Source organism: Balaenoptera physalus (genome assembly GCF_965194825.1).
Source record: "Balaenoptera physalus genome assembly, chromosome: 16".
NCBI lineage: Eukaryota > Metazoa > Chordata > Mammalia > Artiodactyla > Balaenopteridae > Balaenoptera > Balaenoptera physalus.
Window position 1 is genome coordinate 73126528 of NC_138898.1, and position 24037 is coordinate 73150564.

A 24037-nucleotide genomic window follows, 5' to 3' on the forward strand; every position below is an offset into this window, starting at 1 on the left:
CTGTATGACAGACGCTAGGTCCATCCACCTCACTACAAATAACTCAATTTCATTTCTTTTTATGGCTTAGCAATATTCCATTGTATGTATGTGCCACATTTTCTTTATCCATTCATCTGTCGATGGACATTTAGGTTGGTTCCATGTCCTGGCTATTGTAAACAGTGCTGCAATGAACAACCACTATGGAGAACAGTATGGAGGTTCCTTAAAAAACTAAAAATAGAACTACCATATGACCCAGCAATCCCACTACTGGGCATATACCCTGAGAAAACCATAATTCAAAAAGAGACATTTACCACAAAGTTCATTGCAGCACTATTTACAGGAGTTTAGTTTTTAAAGCCACGTCGTAATGTTGGACATTTTGGCCGTTCACAATTTTTCACCACCATCAACGCAGGACAATATCACGACGGTGACATTATCTGTAGCTATCTAGGATTATTTTTTGAACAGAAGTTCATGCAAGTGGAATTGCTGAGTCAAATGGTCTGCCAAATTCGAAGGATAAAAATCGCTTTTAAACCTGTCATCCTCAGGTATGCATTCTTATCTGAGGAGGAAACAGAGAAGCAGAGAGGTTAAATAATTGGCCCAAGGTCAAAAATAATTAGAAGTGGCGGATTTCAAAAGCAGCGCGGGATCATCATGCTGCGGCTGGGGTAGAATTTGCGGTTTAGGCGATTTTTTTTTTTTTTTTTCTGGTGTGTTTTGGTGGGGGAGGGGCCGGGCAGCAGGGAAGGAAACTTGTGTCGCAGCAAAGAAGGAGGAGGAGAGGGACTCAAGTCAGAATCCGAGGCGGCCGTGCCAAGAAAGGCTGGGCTCGGAGTTCGGCGAGGCCCCCTGCCGCTGTGCGGGGCGCCTCCGAGGCTGTGACCCCCCACCCCCCCATCCCCCCAGGGAGGTCCAGCCGGGGGCCGCGCCGCGCCGGGGCGGTTGCCAAGGGCCTACCCCGTCTGCGGCTCTAGTTGCTAGGACCTCCATCTTGAGGCCGGTGGCCGCGACACCCCCGGAAGGGGTTGCCGAGTGGGGCATTCACTTCCGGTTTGGGGCCTGCGGCGGCGGCGGTGGCGGCGGCGGCGGCGGCAGCGGGTCGGTGTAGAAAATGGCGCTGGTGCAGCGGCTCGGGCCTCTCCCCGCGGCGGTACGGAGGGCTTGAGGCTCGCGAGCCTCACTCGCCGCGCCCCACTTGCTCGTGCACTTTACACACATGAGGTGAGCGGGGCGGGGGCCTCCCTCCGGGCGGGAGGAGCCTCGGGCGCTGCCGCAGGGCCCGCGACCGCGGGCTGCAGCGGCGGCGCCGGGCGTCCCCGAGACCTCGGGCCTCGGCGCGAGGGAAGCCGGCTGCGCTGCTGCGGAGGCCGGACGGGAGGCCCGGAGGGGCCGCGCTGCGCGGCTGGGGCCGGGCTGGGGGCTGCGGCTCGCCCGCGCCGCCTGACCGCAGTCGGGGTTGCAGCCCCGCAGCTTTGTGAGCCCCCACGGGCTCCCCTCCCCCTCCCCCTCCCCATCCGGCCCCGGCGCGAGCCTCTGCCGCAGCAGCTCCGTTTTCATGCGCATCTCTCTCTCTCTCTCTCCCTTTTTCTTTTCTGTTCCAGAGAATTGGAAGCTAAAGCTACCAAAGACGTAGAAAGAAATCTTAGCAGGTAAGATGGGCTAGCTTACCGCCTCTCGACCTATTAATCTTGTATTTCCACTCTGGCTCGCCCTTGCTGGGTTTAGAAGTTACCCGGTGTCATTTTCTTTTGCACGCAGGGAGCAGACACGGAGAAGAGGCCGGAGGGAATACTGGATGGAGGGATTGCGGGGAGATGCGTAATTACGCGTGTGTTCCTTTCTTTGGGGGGGGGGGAACCACAGCGAAAAGCAATTCTTGTAAACTTAGTTAAAGCATTCTCACCCTTTTAGAATTTAATTAGGGGACTTGTGCATTAATTACTATTGTAAATGGTTGCAGGCATTGTGTGACTCATGATTGAGGCGGCCCTTATGGCGGGCTGTCAAACTGTTTTGGCTTCCCCGTTATTACTTTGTAACTCAAATTGTTGCCTTTATAAAAAGATACTATGTGTTCGCATTTTTTTTCAACACATTGTAGTCAGGCGGATTCTGTTGCACTGGAAACAGTTTTGCCCTTGAACTTTACCAAGCATAAGCTGCGTTTTGTTTTCTTTTGCAAATACATTTTTATCTACGTTCGGTGTGTGCTCTTTTTATCAGCTGGTAAAATAATTAAAAATCTGTTCCCAGTAAGTGGTTCTCATTCCTCTTGGACCTGAGTGCTTTTGCACTGGTAATTTAAATCATCACCACAAAGGGGTTTTTTGGTTTTTTTAAACGATGCCTTTATGGAAATGTTGAGCTTTATTGAGCTGTAATTGCTTAAGCATCAGGGCATTGCACCGTATTTAACTCTTTTTCACATTCATTTTCTGTCTTACAGTCTTTTCCTTTCTTATTCGCCGTTTTCTTTTGCATCGTATTGGGACACTCAGAGAAACTTCTAGATAAACCTAATCAGTGAGCAGCTTTCTTTCACTTGAACAGAATAAAATAAAATTTCTCTGTCTCAGATCTTAATGTAGTTTGTGCTTGGTGATTGTAAGTTTTATGCTTGTGTTGAGGTTCTTAACATTCACAGTTCAAATCATCTGAATATTTTTCAGCATATAGAATAATTTCAAGCTGCTAGTCTTTTGAGTTTTATAGATATTAATTTGTTAAAGTGATCATTAAAGAATCTGTTCAGTCGGTGAAGGATGGACGTCATCGTCTTACCAAATAAGAGATTTTCTGTTATTCAAAATAATTACAGGATCACTTAAAGGAAATTAAACCCGATGTCACTGACTAAATAACTGTTGGATATTTAAATAAGTTTTGTCAAAAGCTATTAAAGAAATGTTAAGATATGAAACCGTTAAATAAAACAGATTGAGTTTTTAAGGTGTAATTTCAGAAAGGAGCTTGGAGGTATCAGTCTCTCTGTTTTTGCTTTGTCAGGTAACTATATCAGTGTAATTCCTATGGAGGTTTTCTGGGACTATAAATTAAAAACGGTCTCTACCACAGGTATAATTTTTATATGCTATTACAGTTGGATAGAACTTGGAGTCGCTGTATCAGCTATGTATCAGAGTCTGAATCCCAGCTTTGGCACTTACAATATGACCTTGACTCTTGGCAAATCACTTAGCCTCTCTGTTCCTAATCTATAAAACAAGAGGTTTGGGCCAGCTAGTTGCTAAGGTCTGCTAGGTCCCTAGGGTTTTATAAAAAGGAGTCAAGTGTTGTCCCTGGCCACAGAGAGCATGTGCAATCTAGGAGGAGGACTGTCATGGGTACATAAATAACTAATACAAGGTAGATGATGTAAGAGTCAAAAGAAGATACCATTCCATTCATATACTTAAGGCTCTTCAGTTGGTCAGAAGGAATGAAAAGGAAAAACAACAGGGCACTGTGTACTAAGGACCCTGTGAGAGGGGAACATTTCCTAAAGGTTAAAAGTTTCCTGAGGAGGGAGAGAGATGATTAGGTGGGTAAATGCTTCCTTTCAACTCCATCCTTAGCTCTGTGCTTCCTTTTTCACAAATAAGGAGAGTATGTCTTTACCCATTTGTGCTCTCCCCAGGAAGGCATTATCCTATATTCATTCAGTAAACATTTCTTGAGCATCTTATATGTTCCAAATGGAAGACTAGGCACTAGGGAAGGGAAGAATGGAAGTAGCTGAATTTATTGAATGTTTTTTCTGTCTGCCTGGCACACTTTTCTGAAGGTCTTATATTGACTCATCTGATCCTGGAACACTGTGAGGTAGGTACTTTTACTGTTCCTGTTTTATAGGTGAAGACTTTGATGTACAGAGAGGTTAAGTAGCTTTCAGGAGGCCACACCACTGGTATGCTTTGGACTGTATTGTGTTGCTTCACAAGAGGCATGGTTCTTCACCTTGAAAAATTTGAAAAAATTTTTGGGGAGGCACAACCCACACATACAAGCAACACTTGTAGATCAGAATTTCTCAACCTGGGCACTGTTGACATTTTGACCAGATCATGTATTATTGTGAATTCTGCCCTGTGCATTGTGGGATGTTCAGCAGCATCTACCAGAAATACTCAGACGTGACAATCAAAAATGTCTTCAGATACTGCCAGAGGTTCCCTGGAGGGCAAAATCACCCACACTGTTGTAGATCTTCATGTTTCACGAAGATAACCAAACATTTGGATTTTTAACGTTAAATCTTTAAATGTTAGATATGTTTTAATACCATGGAACTCCAAATTCCCATTGTGTAGACCCCGTGTTTGGAAACTCTAGTCTCTGAATGAATGACAAAGTTATATTGCCATTCTCCTTTCCCTTTGCTAAACTGCAAACCCTCAAGACAGCATGCCAGGTAGCCCGTGCCAGTTAAACAAAATTGGCACAATAGATAAGTTTAGTTGCCCACACGAGGTAAACTATCTTAATTTACTGTTGGCCATTAAAATTGTCACTTTTTGTCGGTATCCTGGGCATTCAAAAGAGAACTGTAATGTCTAGATCTGCGAGATTGCCATTGGAACTAAATTTTAAAGAATGGAATCAGTTTTGAAAGGCAGAGAAAAAGGCAATGTAGGAACAACAGCAGAAATGAAGGCACAAAATCCAGAAAGTATAGGGAATTTTGAAATAGCAGTAAGTAGTTCAGTTGGATTGGCATATAAGGGTGGGGGCAGGTGTAGAGTTTCTTGAATATCAGGTTGAGGACTTTTTGCATAAATCTTACATTGTGGGAAGCTACTAGGTGCTTTTAGGTAGAGTGGTGATAGGATAGAAAAATGATAACTAGTGATCTGGGCAAGAGGTGTGATGAAGACCTGAATTAAAATGGTAGTAGAAAAGAAGGGAGAGTGTGAGATACTGAAGATGTGGAATCTGGGGTTTGGCAGCTACTTAGTCTGTGATTAGTTGTCTAAATGCACGGGGTCTCTATCTTGGCTGAATGGGAGATTGACCCAGCCTCTGAACAGAACAGATGTGAGAACAGAAATAGGAGTTTGGAGAGAGAAGATGGTAAGCTACAGTTTATAGTTGTAAAAAATCTCTTGTAACTCAACTTATCTAACTTAATATATATATATATATCCAAAGTGATAGAATCATTGAATATTTAGATTTAGACTATGATCCCAGCCAACATTCTTATCCCTTCATTTTACAGATGAGAAAGCTATGGTCAAGGTTATAGTCTCTAACAAGTGACAGAGCTGGGATTCAAACAGGCCTTTTGACTCTCACTATAGGGTTCTTACAGCTAGGCAGTGTTTTATATTGCACAATAGAAGAAAGATAACTTTGGTTTCTCCTTTTTTTCTGAAAATGTGAGAACAATTCCCTCAATATATTTCATGACCATTTTACTAATTTACTATAATGTAGGGTGTGTTGTCTAAAGTAGAACTACATGCTTCATGTTAATGCTGATTTTTTTTCTCCCTAAACCAACCATTAAATGCCATCATTTAAGAGAAGTCGTTAAAGATGCTATGTACCATATAATGTAGCATCTAAATTGGAACGTTTTTATCTGAGACACCTTTACTTGGGACATGCTAAATAAGAAAAGACTAGGGACAGCAGGAGTAAACCAGGGCATTAGGTCTTCCTAGATAAGGTGGACCCTGCTCTTGGAATTCACCAAACTTTATCTGGGAAAAAAAAAAAAATCACCTTATGATTTTGTTAAGCTTTTCTGTTGTTTTCCTGTGATGTAGTTTGTAGGCCAGCAATTTCATATTAGTAGGTTTCTTTCTAGCTTTATTTGGTAGCTATGTGGTATATCAATTGGTAGAATAAATGAATCACAAACTGTAAGCTTAATTTTAAAATGTGTAACAACCCTCTGGAAATTTTAAATATAAACATCATTTAAAAATCTGAGTACCATTCTGTAACTCTTGGGAGTTTTGGCATCTGAAGTAAGTGTGCAAGTATAAAATACAGTCCTTTACAGTTCTGTTTTATGACAACCTCAGAAGTATTGCCCATAATTGGAAAGACTAAAATAGATATGGCTGTATATATTCTTGTCAGACTGACTTATGACGTCTCTCACTCAAAATCAAGAAAATGTCCTCTCATTTAAAAAATTTAAAAAATCATTCTAATTTTCAGCAAAGTAGCAAGAATAGTGCAGTGAACACCTGTATCTCCACCTAGGTTTACCAGTTACTAATATTTTGCTAAATTTGTTTTATCATGCCCTCTCACCCCTAAATAAGACAACATGTATCTTCCAAGAACAAGGGCATTCTACATAACAGCAATCAAATTATCACAGTCGGGGAAGTTTAACTTTGTTACAGTACTATTTGGTCCATATTCAAATTTTCCCAGTTGTCCTAATAATGTCTTTTATTTTTTATTTATTTATGGACATTTTTTTGGGGGGGTCGGGTAGCTATTTAATTTTTTTTTTAATTTATTTTATTTTTGGCTGCGTTGGGTCTTGGTTGTTGCGCGCAGGCTTTCTTTAGTTGGGGCGAGCTGGGGCTACTCTTCGTTTTGGTGCGCGAGCTTCTCATCACGGTGGCTTCTCTCGTTGCGGAGCACGGGCTCTAGGCGCGCGGGCTTCAGTAGTTTTGGCGCACGGGCTTAGTTGCTCTGCAGTATGTGGGATCTTCCCGGACCAGGGCTCGAACCTGTGTCTCCTGCATTGGCAGGCGGATTCTTAACCACTGCGCCACCAGGAAAACCCCTAATAGTATCTTTTAAAATGTAGTTTGTTCTTTTCTCTCAGTTCCTTAATCCAGAGTTGCATTTAGTCATCTGTAATTTCCTTCCATCAGGAGCAGTTCCTTATGCATTTCTTCCCCTTTCATGACATGGACATTTTGGAATAGTCCAGACAAGTTGTTTTTGCAGGCTTCAATTTGGATTTGTCTGGTTGTTTCTGTATGATTAGATTCAGGTTAAACCTTTTTGGCAGGAATATCACATAGGTGACGTGTTTGTTCTTAGTGCATCACATCAGGCTCTCTCCCTGACCCCTTTGAAGGAAATTAGCTAAAAGTTTGCCCAGTACTTTTACCTTTACACTAGCTCAGTGTTTCTTCCATTTTAGGATATGCCAAACAATTAGTTGAAACTGAGGTATAATTTTAAATAGTTGAGGTTACAGTAATTACAATCTTTTTTAAATTGGCCAACTATAATGATTGCAGCTTTTTTGAAGGGTTATTCTGAAGGTAGCTCTTCTATTGTTAGACATAAAAGTTGCGTGTTTTTGGCTTTCACCAGTAGTAAACTGAACCCTGGTAAGAAAATGAAACATAGGATGGGCTTGTGATATGCATTCTTCAGAAGAATACCCCAATGAAATTAGAGTGGCATTGTGCCACCAGAACAGGGTTTCTCATCCTGGATTCCACAGAGGGACCACAGTTGGTATGAGGTAGTTTGAAAAACTGAATGTGTGCTTTAAAAAAAAAAGAAAAAGATGATCCTCAGCATTTATCAGATTTCAAAGGCTCATGGCTCCCCAAATATTAAGAAACATTGTGTTATAGGGAGGATGTTAGAGGAGCTGAATAATGTCAGTAAAAGGGAGATTTTAAGATTTAAAAGAGAGAAAGTAAAATTTGACTAAGGCATAGGTTCTCTAAAAAAAAACAAACCCAAAAGACCAACAACATGAAAATACAGTTGTCCCTCAGTATCTGAGGGGGATTGGTTCCAGAACCCGCACCCCAGCCCATAGCAAAATCCAAGGATGTTCGAATCCCTTATATAAAGTGGTATAGTATTTGCATATAACCTGTACACATTCTCCTGTGTACTTTAAATCATCTTTAGTTTACTTATAATACCTGATACAATGTAAATACTATGTAAATAGTTGTAAATACAATGTAAATGTTATGTAAACAGTTGCCCATGTATGGCAAATTCAGGTTATGCTTTTTGGAACTTTCTGGAATTTTTTTTGATCCTTGGTTGATTGAATCTGTGGATTTGGAACCTGGGATATGGAGGGCCAACTGTATAGTTTAAATGTCATATTAAGGTGGTCTTATTTTTAAAATGAATTGCGTACTCTGTGTGAGCTGGTTATGAAGCAGAAATCCTAACATTTCTACTCTTGTAACTAGGGAAAAGCATTTTGAATTTTAGGCAGTAGTATGTTGTGTGACCATGACTCAGCTGACTTCCCATTTCAGATGGAATGTTGAAAACAGATTGAAACTTGGTTAAGGAATTTTATACTTTGAACCTTACAAGATATTTTCTGCAAACAACAATTGATTGGATTTTGTATAATAACAAACAAGATTAAACCAAGTCACTTGTTTTGCTATTCTTACTAGTGGTTTTGAGTCAGCCAGCATTTATTGAACAGCTTGCTGCAGTGATATTGAATATTTTTATAATTTCGACATCTGTGTTTTGTTGACTTGGGTCCCTTCTTTCTCTTATTCTTTTGGAGTATCCCCCTAAAACACAAGGAAATAGTGCTGTGTGGTGTGAAATATGCACTAATTTAAAATGTATTTTTAAGCATTACTTTGATAATTGACCATACAAAGGCTGTCAGAGAAATATGTTTTACTTAATATTCTTCTTGTGAATCCCTAGGTGATGTGAGGCATATAAATGAGAATCTTACCATGTAAAAATAGAAAGGGACATAAAATGTGCATTCTCTACACTGCTGCAAGTTAATCATGCTCAAGCCACAGTTCTGAGCCTGTCACGCACTATTTCTTAGAAACCTCTGCTGCCTCCCTAGTGACTCTGGAATTGAAGACCAAACTCTTGTCTGTGCTAAGCTTATCTGTTTAGCTTTATCCCTTCTACCTTTTGCCCTGTCCTCAGTTCCTCCTTCTCTGAATGTCTCCTTCAATTTCTCCCTCAATTTTTTTTTCTAACAGCTTTATTGAGATTAAATTCACATACCATAAAGTTCACTCTTTTAAAGTACATGATTCAGTGGTTTCGTATATTTACAGAATTGTGCAATCATCACAACTACCTAATTCCAGAACATTTTTTTATACCCCCCCCCCCCAAAAAAAAACCCATACCTGTTAGCAATCACTCCCCATTCACTCCATCCCCTGGCAACCACTAATCTATACTCTGTATGGATTTGCCTATTCTGGACATTTCATATAAATAGAATCGTATAATATGTGGCCTTTTGTCTTGCTTGTTTCACTTAGCATGTTTCCACATTTCATACATGTAGCACATACTTAATTCTTTTTATGGGCAAAAAACATTCCATTGTATAGCTGTACCACATTTTGTTTATCCATTCCTCAGTTGATGGGCATTAAGGTTGCTTTCACTTTTGGGCTATTATGAATAGTGATACTGTGAACATTCATGTGCAAGTGTTTGTGTGGACGTACATTTTCAGTTCTCTTGGGTATATACTTTGGGGTGGAATTGCTGGGCATATGGTAATTCTATGTTTAACTTTTTGAGGAACTGCCAAACTATTTCCAAAGCAGCTGCACACATTTTCACCAGTGGTGTATGAGTATTCCATTTTCTCCACATCCTCACCCGTACTTGTTATTGTTCTTTCTGATTATAGTCATTTTAGTGGATGTGAAGTGATAGCTTACTGTGGTTTTTTTGATTTGCATTTCCCTAATGACTGATACTGCTGAGCATCCTTTCACGTGCTTACTGGCCATTTGTGTATTTGATTTGGAGAAATGTCTATTCAGATCCTCTGCCCATTTTACATTTGGTTATGTTTTTAGTGTTGAGTTGTAAAAGTTCTTTATATGTTCTAGATACAAGTCCTTTATTAGATACATGATTTACAAATATTTTCTTCTGTTCTGTGGGTTGCCTTTTCACTTTCTTGATGTCCTTTGAAGCACAAAAATTTAAAATTTTGGTATGGCCAATTTGCTGTCTTAACCATTTTTGAGTGTACATTTCAGTGAAATTAAGCACATTCACAATGTTGTGCAACTGTCACTACCAGTGACTCTTCTTCTTGCAAAACTGAGACTCTGTACCTATTAAACAATAACTCCCCATTCTCTCCTCCCCTCTACCCTTGGGAACCACCATTATACTTTCTGTCTCTATGAATTTGTTATAGGAACCTCTCTTGAGTGGTTCCTAGAACCACTCGTAATATTTGTCCTTTTGTCACTGGCTTATTTTCACTTAGCATAATATTCTCAAGGTTCATACATGTTTTAGCACATTAGCCAATTGATTTTTGTATGTTGGTCCTGTATCCTGCAGCTGTGCTGAACTCGTGTGTGTGTGTGTGTGTGTGTGTGTGTGTGTGTGTATTCCTTAGGACTTCTATATCTAGGACCATATTAACTGTGAATAAAGAAAAGTTTTATAATTTCCTTTCCAATCTTGGTGCCTTTTATTTCTTTTTCTTGCCTAATTTTCCTGACTAGAACCTATAGTAAAATGTTGAATAGGAATGGCAAGAGTGAACATCCCTGTCTTGTTTCTAATCTTAGAGGAAGAGCATTCAGTCTTAACCATTAAGTATAATGTGAACTGTGGGCTTTCTGTAGATGGCCTTTATCAGATTAAGGAAGTTTCCTTCTATTCCTAGTTTGAATGTTTTTGTCTTGTCATGAAAGGGTGTTGGATTTTGTCAAATGCTTTTTCTGTGTCTGTTGAGATCATGTTGGTTTATCCTTTGTTCTATTAATGTTGTATTACATTGATTTTCATATGTTAAACCAACTTTGCATTCCTGGGATAAATCCCTCTTGGGCAAGGCATATAGTCCTTATTATATGTTGCTAGATTCAATTTATTAGTCTTCTGTTAAGGATTTTTGAGTCAGTGGTCACAAGGGTTATTGATCTGTAGTTTTCCTTTCTTGTGATATCTTTGTCTTTTGGTACCGGGTATGGTCTGGTTTGGAATCTAGAATCTGGGGTCTTGAGCTGTTTGGTTTGGCATCTACCTCATTCTGCATTGTGCATTAATAATTGTTTTTACATATCCAGTTCCATTTTTTCTTTTTAATTTTTTCCCACTTTATTAAGGTATGATTAACAAAATCAATTCCATTTTCTTTTTCCCCCCAGCAGTTAGTGCATTGCCCGTGTATGTGTGTGTGTTTTATTGAGATATAATTGACATCTAACTTTGTGCAAGTTTAAGGTGTACAGCTTGCTGATTTGAAATATTTATATGCATGTTTACCCTTGAACAACATGGGTTTGAACTGTGTGGATTTTTATATGTGGATTTTTTTTTTTCCACTAAATACATATTACAGTACTACACAATCTGTGGTTGGTTGAATCGGTAGATGTGGAACTGTGGGTTTGGAGGGCCAGCTGTAAAGTTATATGCAGATTTTTGACTGCATGTGATCAGTGCCTCTAACCCCTGCATTGTTCAAGGGTCTACAGTATTCCAATATGATTACCACTGAAGCATTAGCTAACACCTCTATCATGTCACATAATTATCATTTCTTTTTTGTGGTGAGAACATTTAAAATCCAGTCTCTGAGCAACTTTGAAGCATATAACATAGTATTGTTGACTATAATCACTATTCTGTTCATTAGATTTCCAGAACTTATTCCCCTTAGTTTCAGGAGTTGCAGGTTTGTACTATTTAACAACATCTCCTCAATTCTCCTATCCCCCAGCCCCTGGTAACTGCAGGTTCAGGTTTTTTAGCGTCCACATATAAGTGATAATCATATCGTATTTGTCCTTCTCTGTCTGACTTACTTTACTCATCATAATGCCCTTAAGGTTCGTCCATGTTGTTGCAAATGGCAGAATTTTCTTCTTTCTCGAGGCTGAATATTATTCCTTTGTATGTGTATACAACACCTTCTTCATTCATTGATGGACACTTAGGTTGTTTCTATATCTTGTGAATAATGCTGCAGTAAACATGGGAGTGCAGATATCTTTTTGATATCCTGTTTTCATTTCTCTTGGATATATACCCAGAAGTGGGATTGCTGGGCCATTAGTAGTTGTATTTTTAGTTTTTTAAGGAACCTCCATACTGTTTTCCATAGTGGCTGCACCAATTTACATTCCCACCAACGGTGCACAAAGGTTCCCTTTTCTGCATGTCCTCACCAACACTTGTTACACTTGTTACCTCTTGTCTTCTTGATGACAGCCATTCTAAGAGGTGTGTCAATTCCGTTTTCTACCGTATCCTCTCCTTTCTTTGGTCGCAGTCTTCTTTGTGTCCTAATGTTAGTTTAGTGCCATATTTTGTACCTAGTTTCTTGTAGCTAATGTTTAGTGTACACTTATGTGCATCTCTTAAGCACTTCCTCTGCATTACCTAATTTAATCTTCACAACAACCCTCTCAGGGAGGTGCAGTTTAAGACCTCTTATAAACGAGGAGATGGAGGCTTTAGAGAAATTAAACAAGTTGCTTACACAAGTCGGTAGTGGAGTTGAGATTTAAGCCCACACCTCTTTGGGATCAGAGCCAGAGCTCTTAACCTCATGCTGTGCTGCCCAGGAAATGCTTGCTTGAATAGACTGGATTTAAACTGGTCCTTAAAGAAGTAGAATGTGGGTAGAAGAAAGAGTGACAGGAGTGCATGTGTGGTGGTGGATGGGGTTAGAGTGTTAGTAACAGCAGGGAAGAAGGAATTGGTATTAAATTGGAGTACTAATATAAGTAGAACTGGTTTTTATCCCCAGAACAGTAATTAGTTCTATTTGGAAGAGTGAGATTAACATCTGAAATAATTAGAAAATGAGCATTGTTTAATCAGAGGTCAAGGGTGAGTTCTGTATGAGTTGGAAAGAATTATGAAGGAACTAGTAATTGTTAAGCCTCAAAAGAGGTGCAGATTTAGGAGAGTAGTTTAGCAAACCAGATTTGGGGTCAGCCTTTACCATTGTCTTATACTACACAGGTCACTTAGAGCTTCCAATCCTTGGTTTCTTTTAGTGTCAAATGGGAATAACATAAATTCTGTGTTTTGGCGTTGTGGGTTCAAAATGGATGATCTCTTCAGAGCACCTTGTAAACTGTACAGTGCTCCTGTCACTACGGTGGGGGGTTCCAGTTCTTTTAAAATTCTAATATCACTATCCTCGACCTGAGCTTTTTATTTGAAAATAATTTCAGTCCGAGAGAAATTTTACAAGAATAGACAAAAAATTCCTGAATAGCCTCCATCTGTGTTCCTCAAATGGTGATATTTAACCACCTTTGCTTTCTCATTCTCTTTTACATGCACACTGGGTTTTTTCCTGAACCATTTAAGAGTAACTTAGAGACATGATGTCCCTTTACCCCTAAAAACTTATTTATTTCCTAACATACTCAGCCATAAAAAAAGAATGAAATAATGCCATTTGCAGCAACATGGGTGGACCTATGTTGCTGCAAACATAGGTTATCATACTAAGTGAAGTAAGTCAGAGAAAGACAAACATTATATGATATCGCTTATATATGTAATCTAAAAAAATAATACACATCAACTCATTTACAAAACAAACAGACTCAGACATAGAAAACAAACCTATGGTTACTGAAGGGCAGGGGAGGGAGGGATAAATTAGGGATTTGGGATTAGCATATACACACTACTATATATAAAATAAACAACAAGGACCTGCTGTATAGCACGGGGAACTATATTCAATATCTTATAGTAACCTATAATGGAAAAGAATCTGAAAAAGAATGTGTGTGCGTGTGTTTGTGTATAAACTGACTCACTGCTGGACACCTGAAACATTGTAAATCAACTATATTTCAATTTAAAAATAAAATAATTATTTCCTAAATTCAAAGACATTTTCTTAGTAACTACAGTGCCATTATCAAAATTGGAAAAGTATTATTCAGTACAGTCTTAATAGCAAATCTGCAGATCTTACTCAAATTTTGCCAGTTGTCTTAGTAATATCTTTTAGAGCAAATTTAAAAAAAACAAAACTTCTTTCTGGTCAGAGATTCGATCTAGGAATACAGGCTGCATTTAGTTTTCAAGTTTGTTTAGTCACCTGTATTCTCGAACAGTTTCTCAGTCTGTCTTTGTTTTTGAAGACCTTGATATTTTTTAAAGAGTACAGGTTAGTTATTTGGTAGACTGTCCCTCAATCTATATTTGTCTGATGTTTCCTCTTGATTAGATTTACATTATGTGTTTTTGGCAGGAATAGCACAGGACTGATGTTGTTTTGCTTAGTGCCTCACATAAGGAGGTGCATCATGTCCATTTATCTCATTATTGGCGATGGTAACTTACACTACTTGGGTAAGTTGAATACCAACTACTTGGTATATGTCAGGTTTCACCACTGTAAAGTTAGTACTTTCTCTTTGTAATTAATAATTATATTGTTGGGAGTACTTTGAGACTATGTAAATATATTATTTCTCATCAAGATTCTTGCCTGAGTCAATGGATTGCTAAATAGTGATTTTCTAAGTCCATTATTTTTGCTACATTAGTTGACATTCTACTGTATGATCTGTCCCTTTACCCTGTTAATTCATCCATTCATTCATTTATTCACATCAGTAGGGACGCATGGATTCTTCATTTATTCAGTGGGTTGTAATCCTTTACTAGCATTATTTTATTGCTTAGTTGATGAGGCCAGTAGAAGCCGCCTTCAAGCTCAGCCTCCTGCTTTTTGAGGAGATCCGGACTATGTGTCCTCTGTGTCTTCACTGCTGTCTCATCATATCCTATTTTCTTATTTTCTCTTCATTCTTAAGAGGAAGATATGCTGACTTCACTACCACCTATGCTTCACTACCTGCCTATGCTTTATGGTTCAAAATCAAATGCTATCTAGAAACACACAGTGTTGCTGCCACCCTGTCTTTTGTCCTCTTTTCTCCACATATTTCTATCACAAATAGGTATTTTTATTAGTTTCTGTATGTGTGTGCTTCTAGAATTCCTTTACGCAAATACAAGCATATGAGGGATATATATTCCTATCTCTTCCCCACTTTTAACACAAAAGATAGTATACTGAACCTTAGTGTTTTCCCCAGTTAACTATATACCTTTCAGATCCTTTCATATCAGAATATGGAGGCCTTCCTTATCTGTTTTACAGCAGCGTAGTTATTCCGTTTTATGGGTGTATCAATTTTATTTGACTACTTTAGCATTTGCAGGTATAAACTACCTGTGACTGTAAACAAGCTTCTCTTGTGTTACCCCATTTATTATCACCTTCTCTGATACCTTTATTCCTTAACCCCTTTTCTACTTCCAAATAAGTACTAGTCTTCCTTATTTAAAAAAAAAAACTTCAGTTTTATCCTGTTTTTTTTTTTTCATATCATGGCTAAATTTTTGAAAATCTGATCACTCTTAACCTCTCGCGGCAGTTTGGTTTCCATCTTTACTATCTAGTGAAATTATAGCTTTGAAGGTTACCAGTGACTTCTGTTGTGTGGTGCTAGACTGGCTTTGGTGATTAATTTAGGCATAGGAGGACAAGAAGGAGGAAAAAAGAGGCTGACAAGCAGATAGGAAAAGGGGAAGCAGGAAGGCTGGGAGAATACAGAATAAAGTGTAAGGGAAAAAGTAGGTGAACATTTTTTGGCAGAAGATGTGAAATTATTTTCAAAACTAGCTTGTAACATACAGTTGGCTTCTGTGTGAAGGTGAGCTGACTTATGGTAAGTTGTGACTGATAGGCTAGTTGGGCCCTGTGGAAAGTAACCCCCTATTTTCTATTATCATTTCTTTTTTTTTTTTTTCCTTTTTAAAATTAATTTATTTATTTTTGGCTGTGTTGGGTCTTCGTTTCTGTGCGAGGGCTCTCTAGTTGTGGCAAGCGGGGGCCACTCTTCATCGCGGTGCGCGGGCCTCTCACTGTCGCGGCCTCTCTTGTTGCGGAGCACAGGCTCCAGACGCGGAGGCTCAGTAGTCGTGGCTCACGGGCCTAGTTGCTCTGTGGCATGTGGGATCTTCCCGGACCAGGGCTCGAACCCGTGTCCCCTGCCTTAGCAGGCAGATTCTCAACCACTGCGCCACCAGGGAAGCCCCTCTATTATCATTTCTAACAGCAGCGCCTCCATTTAAAAATTTTTGCTTTCTGCAGTCTGGAGTTGTCATTAACCTGTCTCTCTTTTGTCATTCTTATTAATATTGTCAACTATTCCAATTTCTTGTGATTATCTTGGATTTATTCTTTGCTATTCATTTCCACTTGCCACCACCATGGTTCAGGACATAGCGCTTTTACTTGGATTACTGCAACAGCCTTCTCACCCTATTTAGCACATTTATTTCCTGCTTTTACCCAGTGCTTTTCCTCCCTTTTCTATCCCAGTCGACACCGGCCCCTGCAGTTGCCGTGCTAACAGGTCTCCATGCTTTGCTGGTGTCCGTGCCCTTTCGTGCTCCCTTGCTTGAAAAAGCCCACCTCTCTTTAGAAATCCTGCCTCTGCTTTAAGACCCAGATCAACTTCTTACTGCTCCATGAAGCTTTGCTTAGCTGTGACAGCTCATATGCATGTCTTATTTTCCTGAACTTGCTTATGGCCTCTACCAAATGATTTCCTGTTTCCATATTGCGGGTGTGTTCAGTTGTTGTTCCTACAAAATTGTAGTTTAAAACCATGTATTCTACTTGGGTTCTCCCAGTACACAGCAGACTGCTTGACTTTAGGAATCCCCAGGCACATTCTTATTGATTTATTGATTAAACATTGTGTAGGTTATTATTAAATGATTTGGATGCAGAGTCAGATCATCCAGGTACCTTGAGGATCTGCTTCCTTGCTATCCTGTGGATGTGTACTTTTTTTAATGGGATTTTGTTTTTGTTTTTCTAACAAGTGATATACTGATCTGGACCTTGATCTTTTTTCAACTCAGCAGTGTGTCTTAGAGATCTTTTCTTTAAGGCCACATTTGGGGGGGTTCCCCAAGACCACCCTCAGGTTTGATGATTCACTAGGAAGGCTCACAGGATTCAGCATATAGTCATACTCATGGCTGTGAATCATTACAGTGAAAGTATACAAAACAAAATCCGTAAAGGGAAAAGACACATTGGACAAAATCCAGAGGAAACTAGGTGTAAGCTCCCAAGATTTCTGTCCCTGTGATGTCACACAGGATGTGCTTAATTTCTCTAGCATCAAATTATGATAACATATGTAAACTGTCTACCAGGAAAGCTCATTAGAAATTCAGTGCCTAGGGGTTTTCTTAGGGGCTGGTTATGTAGGTACCCTCTGCCTAACGTGTACCAAAATTCCCAACTGCCATAAAAAAAAGTAGGCTTTCAGCATAACTGTACTGTTTGTACTAAGCTTACCCATATCAGTTAGGGATTGGTGGGAACCTCCCTGAAATCCAAGTTCCTTGACACCAGCCAGTGGCCAACCTTGCAGTCCTTTCTTAGGATCACAGTCTCAAACCTGCTGTGTTAATAACTCCTTTCTGCACATCATGGAAATCTATAACTCCCCTCCTTTTTTTTTTTTTTTTTAACTAATGCATAGTATTTCATGGTATGAGTACATTATGATTTGTTTAATTTTTCCCTATTGATTGGCTTTTAGGCTGTTATTTCACAGTATCTATTTTTGTACATTTCCTTTTGTAGAAGCTTAGATTGAAATTGATGGGTCATAAACATAGTGACATTTAAAAGTTTAGTATTAATAGATACTTCTAAGTTGCTCACCAGAGGTCCTTGCTAGTACATATCCAACAGCAGTTTACAAGAGTATCCTTTGGAAATGATTGCTTTTAATGATACTCCTTTTGGGAATGTAGGGAAAACTGACCAAGCATCAGGAAGAGCAGTTCCAGGATCGGCTTTCTAGATCCCAGGTCTGTCTTGCTGCCATTATGGACACTTGTCTTACCCATTCTCTTCCTGTTCCCAAGACACTTGGTTCACACAGTTATCTGCTTCATCTATCTCTAATCTCCCACCTTGTTGTCTTTAATCATTTGGGTGGAGGCTTGTGATCATTTTTGTCTTTTATTATGGAAAATTTCAAACATACACAAAAATAGAACAGAGTAAAGAACTTTCATATACCTATTACCCAGTTTCAGCAATTGTCAACATTTTGTCAATCTTGTTTCATTTTTCTGTTTTCCTTTTTTGGGAAGATAGGGTGGGGCCTGGAGTAGTAAAAGCAAATCCTAGACATGATGTTTTTAAAAAACATTTTTTTGGTACTAATTTACAAAAATAATGCATGTTTACCATAACATTTTCCATGGGGATATGCTTTTTAAAAAAGTCACAATTTCCCCAAACAGTTGGTTCAGTTGTGAGGTTACTCTGATGTCCTAGTTCAGGAGGGTATTTCCTCATGTCTTTCCTTAAATTTGTATAAAGTTATACAAATATACAGACAACTTTAAAAAAATATGGGCTAACACTGTTCACAGTTCCGCAAATTGCTTTTTTTTCATTTAACAATGTTAGGGACATTCCTTCAAATCAATAAACAGATCAACTTCTTTTCAATACAATATGCTATGCTATTATAAAGCCATTTCTTTATTGATGGACATTCAACTTTTCTGCTTTTCAGCTCTTGTGAACCTTGCAGTGAACCTTCATACGCATATGGCCTTGTGTACTAGTGCTTTATTTCTGTAAGACACATTCTGAAGCATGGGGTGGCTGGTTAGGTTATGTCTTCCTTCCTTCCTTCCTTCCTCCCTCCCTCCCTCCCTTCCTCCCCCCCCCCCCCCCCCCCACGTCCCACCCGCACCACGAGGTATCTTAGTTCCCCAGCCAGGGATTGAACCAGTGCCCCCTGCAGTGGAAGTGCGGATTCTTACCCACTGGACCACCAGGGAAGTCTCAGATTATGTGTAACTTTAATTTTTAAAACTGTTACCACAATACTTTCCAAAAGGTTATAGTAGTTTTCTACCAGTAATATAAGCAAGAACCTCTTAACTTTCATTTTTGCCAGCACTGGATATTGTTATTCTTGAACATTTTTGCCAATGAAATTAGTATTAAAAAATAGTGTAGCATTATAGTTTTTTGCCTTTATTAGAAAGAAAACTCAGCAATTTATTTTAAAAAATAATATATTGAATTGGCTTTATACTAGGAAGTACAAAGCTTGGTTCAATACTAGAAAATCCATCGATAGAGTTAATCTTATCAGTGATCAAAAGACAAAAATTCTGTAACCATTTCAATAGATACAGAAAAGAAATCTAACAGAATATAGCATGCATTCATGACTGAATCTCCGAGCAAACCAGAAACAGAACAGCCTTTTACTTTTTTTTTGGCTGCGTTGGGTCTTCGTTGCTGCGCATGGGCTTTCCTCTAGTTGCGGCAAGCGGGGGCTACTCTTTGTTGCGGTGCGTGGGCTTCTCATTGCGGTGGCTTCTCTTGTTGCAGAGCACAGGCTCTAGGCGCGTGGGCTTCAGTAGTTGTGGCGCTCGAACTCAGCAGTTGTGGCTCGCGGGCTCTAGAGCACAGGCTCAGTAGTTGTGGTGCACGGGCTTAGCTGCTCCATGGCATGTGAGATCTTCCCGGACCAGGGCTCGAACCCGTGTCCCCTGCATTGGCAGGCAGATTCTTAACCACTGTGCCACCAGGGAAGCCCTAGCCTTTTACTTTTTAAATATTAAAATTTAATATTAATACTGGAAAAATTTTAATATTTAAGTTTTTGAATACTTACATGGCTCAGAAACTAAAATACTGTATGAAAAGGTTTATACAGTGAGATCTCCCTTCCTCTCGGGCCCCAGATGCCTAGTTCCTTCTGCTTCCTCCCCCACAATTACTGTTAGTTTCTCAGGTGTTCTTTTAGAGTCATTTTAGACACATACAGATGAATATGAATACATAGGCTCTCTCGCTTTATACACAAATGATAGAGTACTATGTACTCTGTCATGCACCTTGCATTTTTCATGAGTGTTTTTTTTAAAAAGACAGGCATTTTTGCTCACTTCTGATAGCCTTTTAGCTACTCTCCTACTTCTCTCTCTTCTTAAACAAACAAAAAACCCCCACAAAAATATTGAACTCCTCAAATATGGACCTTACAACTATTCACTAGTTGTGGTCTAGTTGTTTCTCCCACATTGTCCTCCCACAAACATTCATAAAATAAAAAATACTGAAATTGCTGTCTTAAATATCACCAATGCCTGGTCCCCTCTTGTTAAAACCAGTGGTTGTTTAGTCTTTGTCTTTGAGTCTTCTGCAGTTCTTGCTCCTGATTATATACCCCATGGTTTTTGGAACTCCAGTACTTTGTATTTCCTGTAGTACATTGTTCTTAAGTGTTCTTATAAAAGGTGGAAGGAAATAAGAAAAGGATTGTGGAGGCACACAGTCTGGAGAAAAGATAAAAGTGAGAAGATCTATCACTTAACCTATCTAAAGGAAAAGGATTATTCTCTGTGGCTCCTGAAAAGAGAGCTAGTACTTTGGGAGGTATTATGGTGTAGGGGAAAGGAAGGACCATGACTTTGGGAACCAAGATTTGAATCCTTACTCCACTGTATACTAGCCATATGGCCTTGGACAAGTCACTTAACCTTTCTGAGCTTCAGTTTCTTCATCTATAGAAGGGAAACCTGTCCCTATCATTAAAAAAAAGTGACAAATGGGAAAATAAACTGCCCAGCATAGTCACTGTAACATTTTAATCACTCAGAGGTTTGTTCTCATTCCTAGATCCAGAACTTGCATATTTGAGATATTTTGCTACTAACTTTCAAGGGATGAATGATTGCTGACTGGAATGTTGTCTTTGTGGAGCATGTGCAACTTAGCATGTACAACATGGACAATTTAGACCTATCAAATCCATCAACCCTTATTCCTTTTGATAGGTATGGTGAAAGATAGAATTAAATATCTTAAATGACTCTCTACTAGCATTTAAATTCTGAAAGTCGAAGTGTTTGGGTATATTTATATATTTTTTTCCAGTTGGCTTTCTGAAGGAGATGTGGGAAATGTGTGGTTAGTTGGTGGTGATGACAGTGTTGAAGAAGAGAACTTTTTTCTCTTATGCTTCTGGTATCAACTGATACTATAATATTTCCTTGAGGAAATATGGTTCATCTTTTAAGTACTAAAGAGACCAGTTTTGGTCAAGAAAACATTTGCTAATGTCATCAAAAAGTCTTCAAAATGAAGTTTGAGAAGGGAGAAAAAAATTCCGGGTAAATAGTAAAGGAACATCCCGTAGAGTAAAATTATAGTGATGTAGAACAAGGTTAGAAAAGGACTTGTCTGTAATTCACAGGCAAACACAAAGAACAAATGCTAAAGATTCCTGAGTTTCTGCATAATAAGTGACCCTAAATATCTTGACAAAAGTAGACTGAGTACAGTCTTAGAGATGCCACTGAGAATTGGTGAGAGGGGCTCCTGACTAGGCATTTGAGTGTCTTACTCAAATGTGTTAAGTAAGCATTCTTCATTTAAACCTTACAAAAATGCTAGGAAGTAGATGCGTAAGGTAATTTATCCCCAGTTTTGATGACGAAACTGAGGCTGAAGGAGTTTAGGTATTTGGAGCTAGTAAACAGCTTTGGTTGAGTAACATGACAATGATGTCACTTATTTGCTTTTGTTTACGAATTTACTCTTTCTCTCACATGCTGTGGCTGTCTCAGCCTTGGCTTCCAGGATTACAGTGAGTGAGCTTGCTCACTCTCATTACCTCCCTCACACAGAACGCTAGAGAATGAGTCATGGTTACAGTTGGCTTGAATCTGTTTTGCTACTCCATTAGCCACATGACAGTGCTGCTTTGAACAAAACGGAATGAAATACAGCAACAGTTACCATCCTCTTCTTCCAACTTCTGATTTTAGCAGTTGTATACTTTACTAAATTATCATCAATTTACATAATGTCACTCATTTTGTTTTTCATGGTCTCCCTGCGTCTCCTCTCAGTTTCTTCCATCAGCAAAGCCAACTTAAGTTTTGTGTAATCTCAATGGAATGCACCTATAGCACCCCTTCTAGTTTTGTATGTATTTGTCTGTGTTTCCCATTTTATCTTCTACTGCATCCCCACTGCCATATGCATTCCAGCCTTAATGAATTATTTACAGTTTCCCAAGTGTCTAGTTCATGTCCCTTGAACCTTCTCTGCCTGGTATTCATAATGTCCCCTCTGGAAAGCTTCCTCAGTGCAGAGTTAGGTACTTTTTCTTTGTGTATTGATTTTCTTTAAGTATCTCGTGATTTTTGGTTGTCTTTTGATACTATGAATGAAGGTTTAGGTTCTAGACTCTAGGGTAATTAATGTAGGTAACTTGAGTATGTTTCCTCCAACTTTGTGTAGATTTCATTACCCAGTAGCCCCCTACCTTGAAAGGGCTGGGGGTATGCTGATGGGGAGCCCTGTGTATGTGAAGGGTGTTGATCGTTAGGCTTCACTTGAGAGTTGGTTTTTTGGTTTTAGGCTGGATTTAAATGCATCTGCTACCTGTGGCCATGTAGCCATATAGGAATGGAAAGTGGATGGAAAGAGCTGAGTAGTTGTGGCCTTTCTATTCCTTATGCAGTCTTTGCTCTGTGCCTATTTCTGCTCAACCAGCTCTAATCTTGGAGCCTCTCTGGAGCTCTACCAGAGGATGGCACATACAGCCGTTTAAGACTTCTCTTGTGTTTATTCTTAGGTTGCAGCTTCCTTTGCTCTTGTTTATTCATCAGCTCTGAATAGATCTAGTACCCTTTTCCCTATCATTTCAGTGAGGGAGAGTAGAAAGGAGAAGACAAATACATTTGCCCATTCATTTTGAAATCCCGAGCCAGAGGTTCTGTTGACAAATTTGAACATTTCTGATTTTAAGAATTGAAACAAACTTACATATGTTAGTGCATTATGGATTGTTTCCCAAGTATTGATAGAATAGTTTAGAATGTTTATAGGATATGAAATTAGTATAATGCTAAAATACAAGTCATCTATTTATGAATAAGTTGTGTTCTAAAAATAGGTATAAAGCTTTTTAGAGCAAGGAGAGCTGAAGATACCCCAGATACCTGGTCAGGAGAGGATTGTGGGGAAGGTTCCAGGCATTGCCATTAGCTACTAATTGATAATTGGGGCCAGAAGCAAGGTAACTCTGCTCATGAGATGTTGTTTACATTCTAGAATTGGAGGCAGTTGCTTGTTTCCCAGTGTAAAATTTGCTAACTTTAGGTTGTCTTCCTTGATATAACATTAAGATAAAAGCTCTACTACTTGTGGCTTACTAAAGAAAAGTACTGTGCAGTGGCTGTATAGTTAGACTGAGGTTGCAAGTTGTGTTTTATTTCAATGAATGATAAAAGAATAATTTGCCATGTCTTTACTTCTAATAAGAGTGAAAATGAATCTATATGCAACATTACTGTTATTAATTCATTTTGGGAAAGTTAATTGCAACTGTGTGGTTCAGGGATTTAGTGCAAGAAGAAGAACAGTTGATGGAAGAAAAGAAAAAGAAAAAAGACGACAAGAAAAAGAAGGAAGCTGCTCAAAAGAAGGTAGTATATGTATAAACTAATTATTTATATTAAGCAGTTTAAACATAGATTAAAAAAGAAAATTACTCTTATCGGATTATTTAAAGCATTTGATTTAATGTTTTAACTTCAGTGGAGATTCATTTTAATATTTAATGTCTTTGAATATGCATTAATAGTAACTTGTTAAGTGTGTACAATTTAATGCATAGTTATTTGATTTTGCCAATAATTTTTTTCGAAGGTAAGTGCTTTGCATAGGTCTTTATTTTTCGATTAGGTGTTCCTAGGTTTTCATAATACATCATTTTATAGTGAGAAGAGCATGGAATTTGTAGCTGCATAGAGAGGCTTTGAAATCGGGCTCTCCCACATAGCATACAGAACAGTGTGGCCTTCAACTTTATTTAGCCTCTCTGGGCCTTAGTTTCCTTATGTTTTGTAAAATGAGAGTTGAATAAAATAAGTTAATGTAATACATACACATAATAGAAAATAAAGTAATAAAGGAAATAGTAATAAACAATAGGAAACAAAGTGTCAATTTCCTTTTCTCTTTTTATTTAGTACA

At 38.9% G+C, this 24037-nt stretch overlaps 1 protein-coding gene and 1 long non-coding RNA gene across 13 annotated transcripts in view; one reads left to right on the forward strand and one right to left on the reverse strand.

Moving 5' to 3' along the window:
• LOC309645687 overlaps window positions 1–24037 on the reverse strand; it is a 702435-nt gene that overhangs the window by 193929 nt on the left and 484469 nt on the right. The gene's annotated exons all lie outside the window — the stretch shown is intronic.
• TNRC6A (trinucleotide repeat containing adaptor 6A) overlaps window positions 1065–24037 on the forward strand; it is a 96555-nt gene continuing 73582 nt past the window's right edge. For 4 of the 12 annotated variants that reach the window (XM_082430920.1, XM_082430927.1, XM_082430928.1 and 1 more), the window contains exons 1-4: window positions 1065–1221; window positions 1602–1649; window positions 1759–1818; window positions 23400–23487. In XM_082430920.1, the coding sequence (XP_082287046.1) occupies window positions 1217–1221; window positions 1602–1649; window positions 1759–1818; window positions 23400–23487 (201 nt within the window). In that variant the 5' untranslated portion in view covers window positions 1065–1216. Of the gene's footprint in view, window positions 1222–1601; window positions 1650–1758; window positions 1829–23399; window positions 23488–24037 lie in introns of those variants that run through there. The other 8 variants (XM_082430930.1, XM_082430922.1, XM_082430925.1 and 5 more) reach the window with 5 other exon arrangements.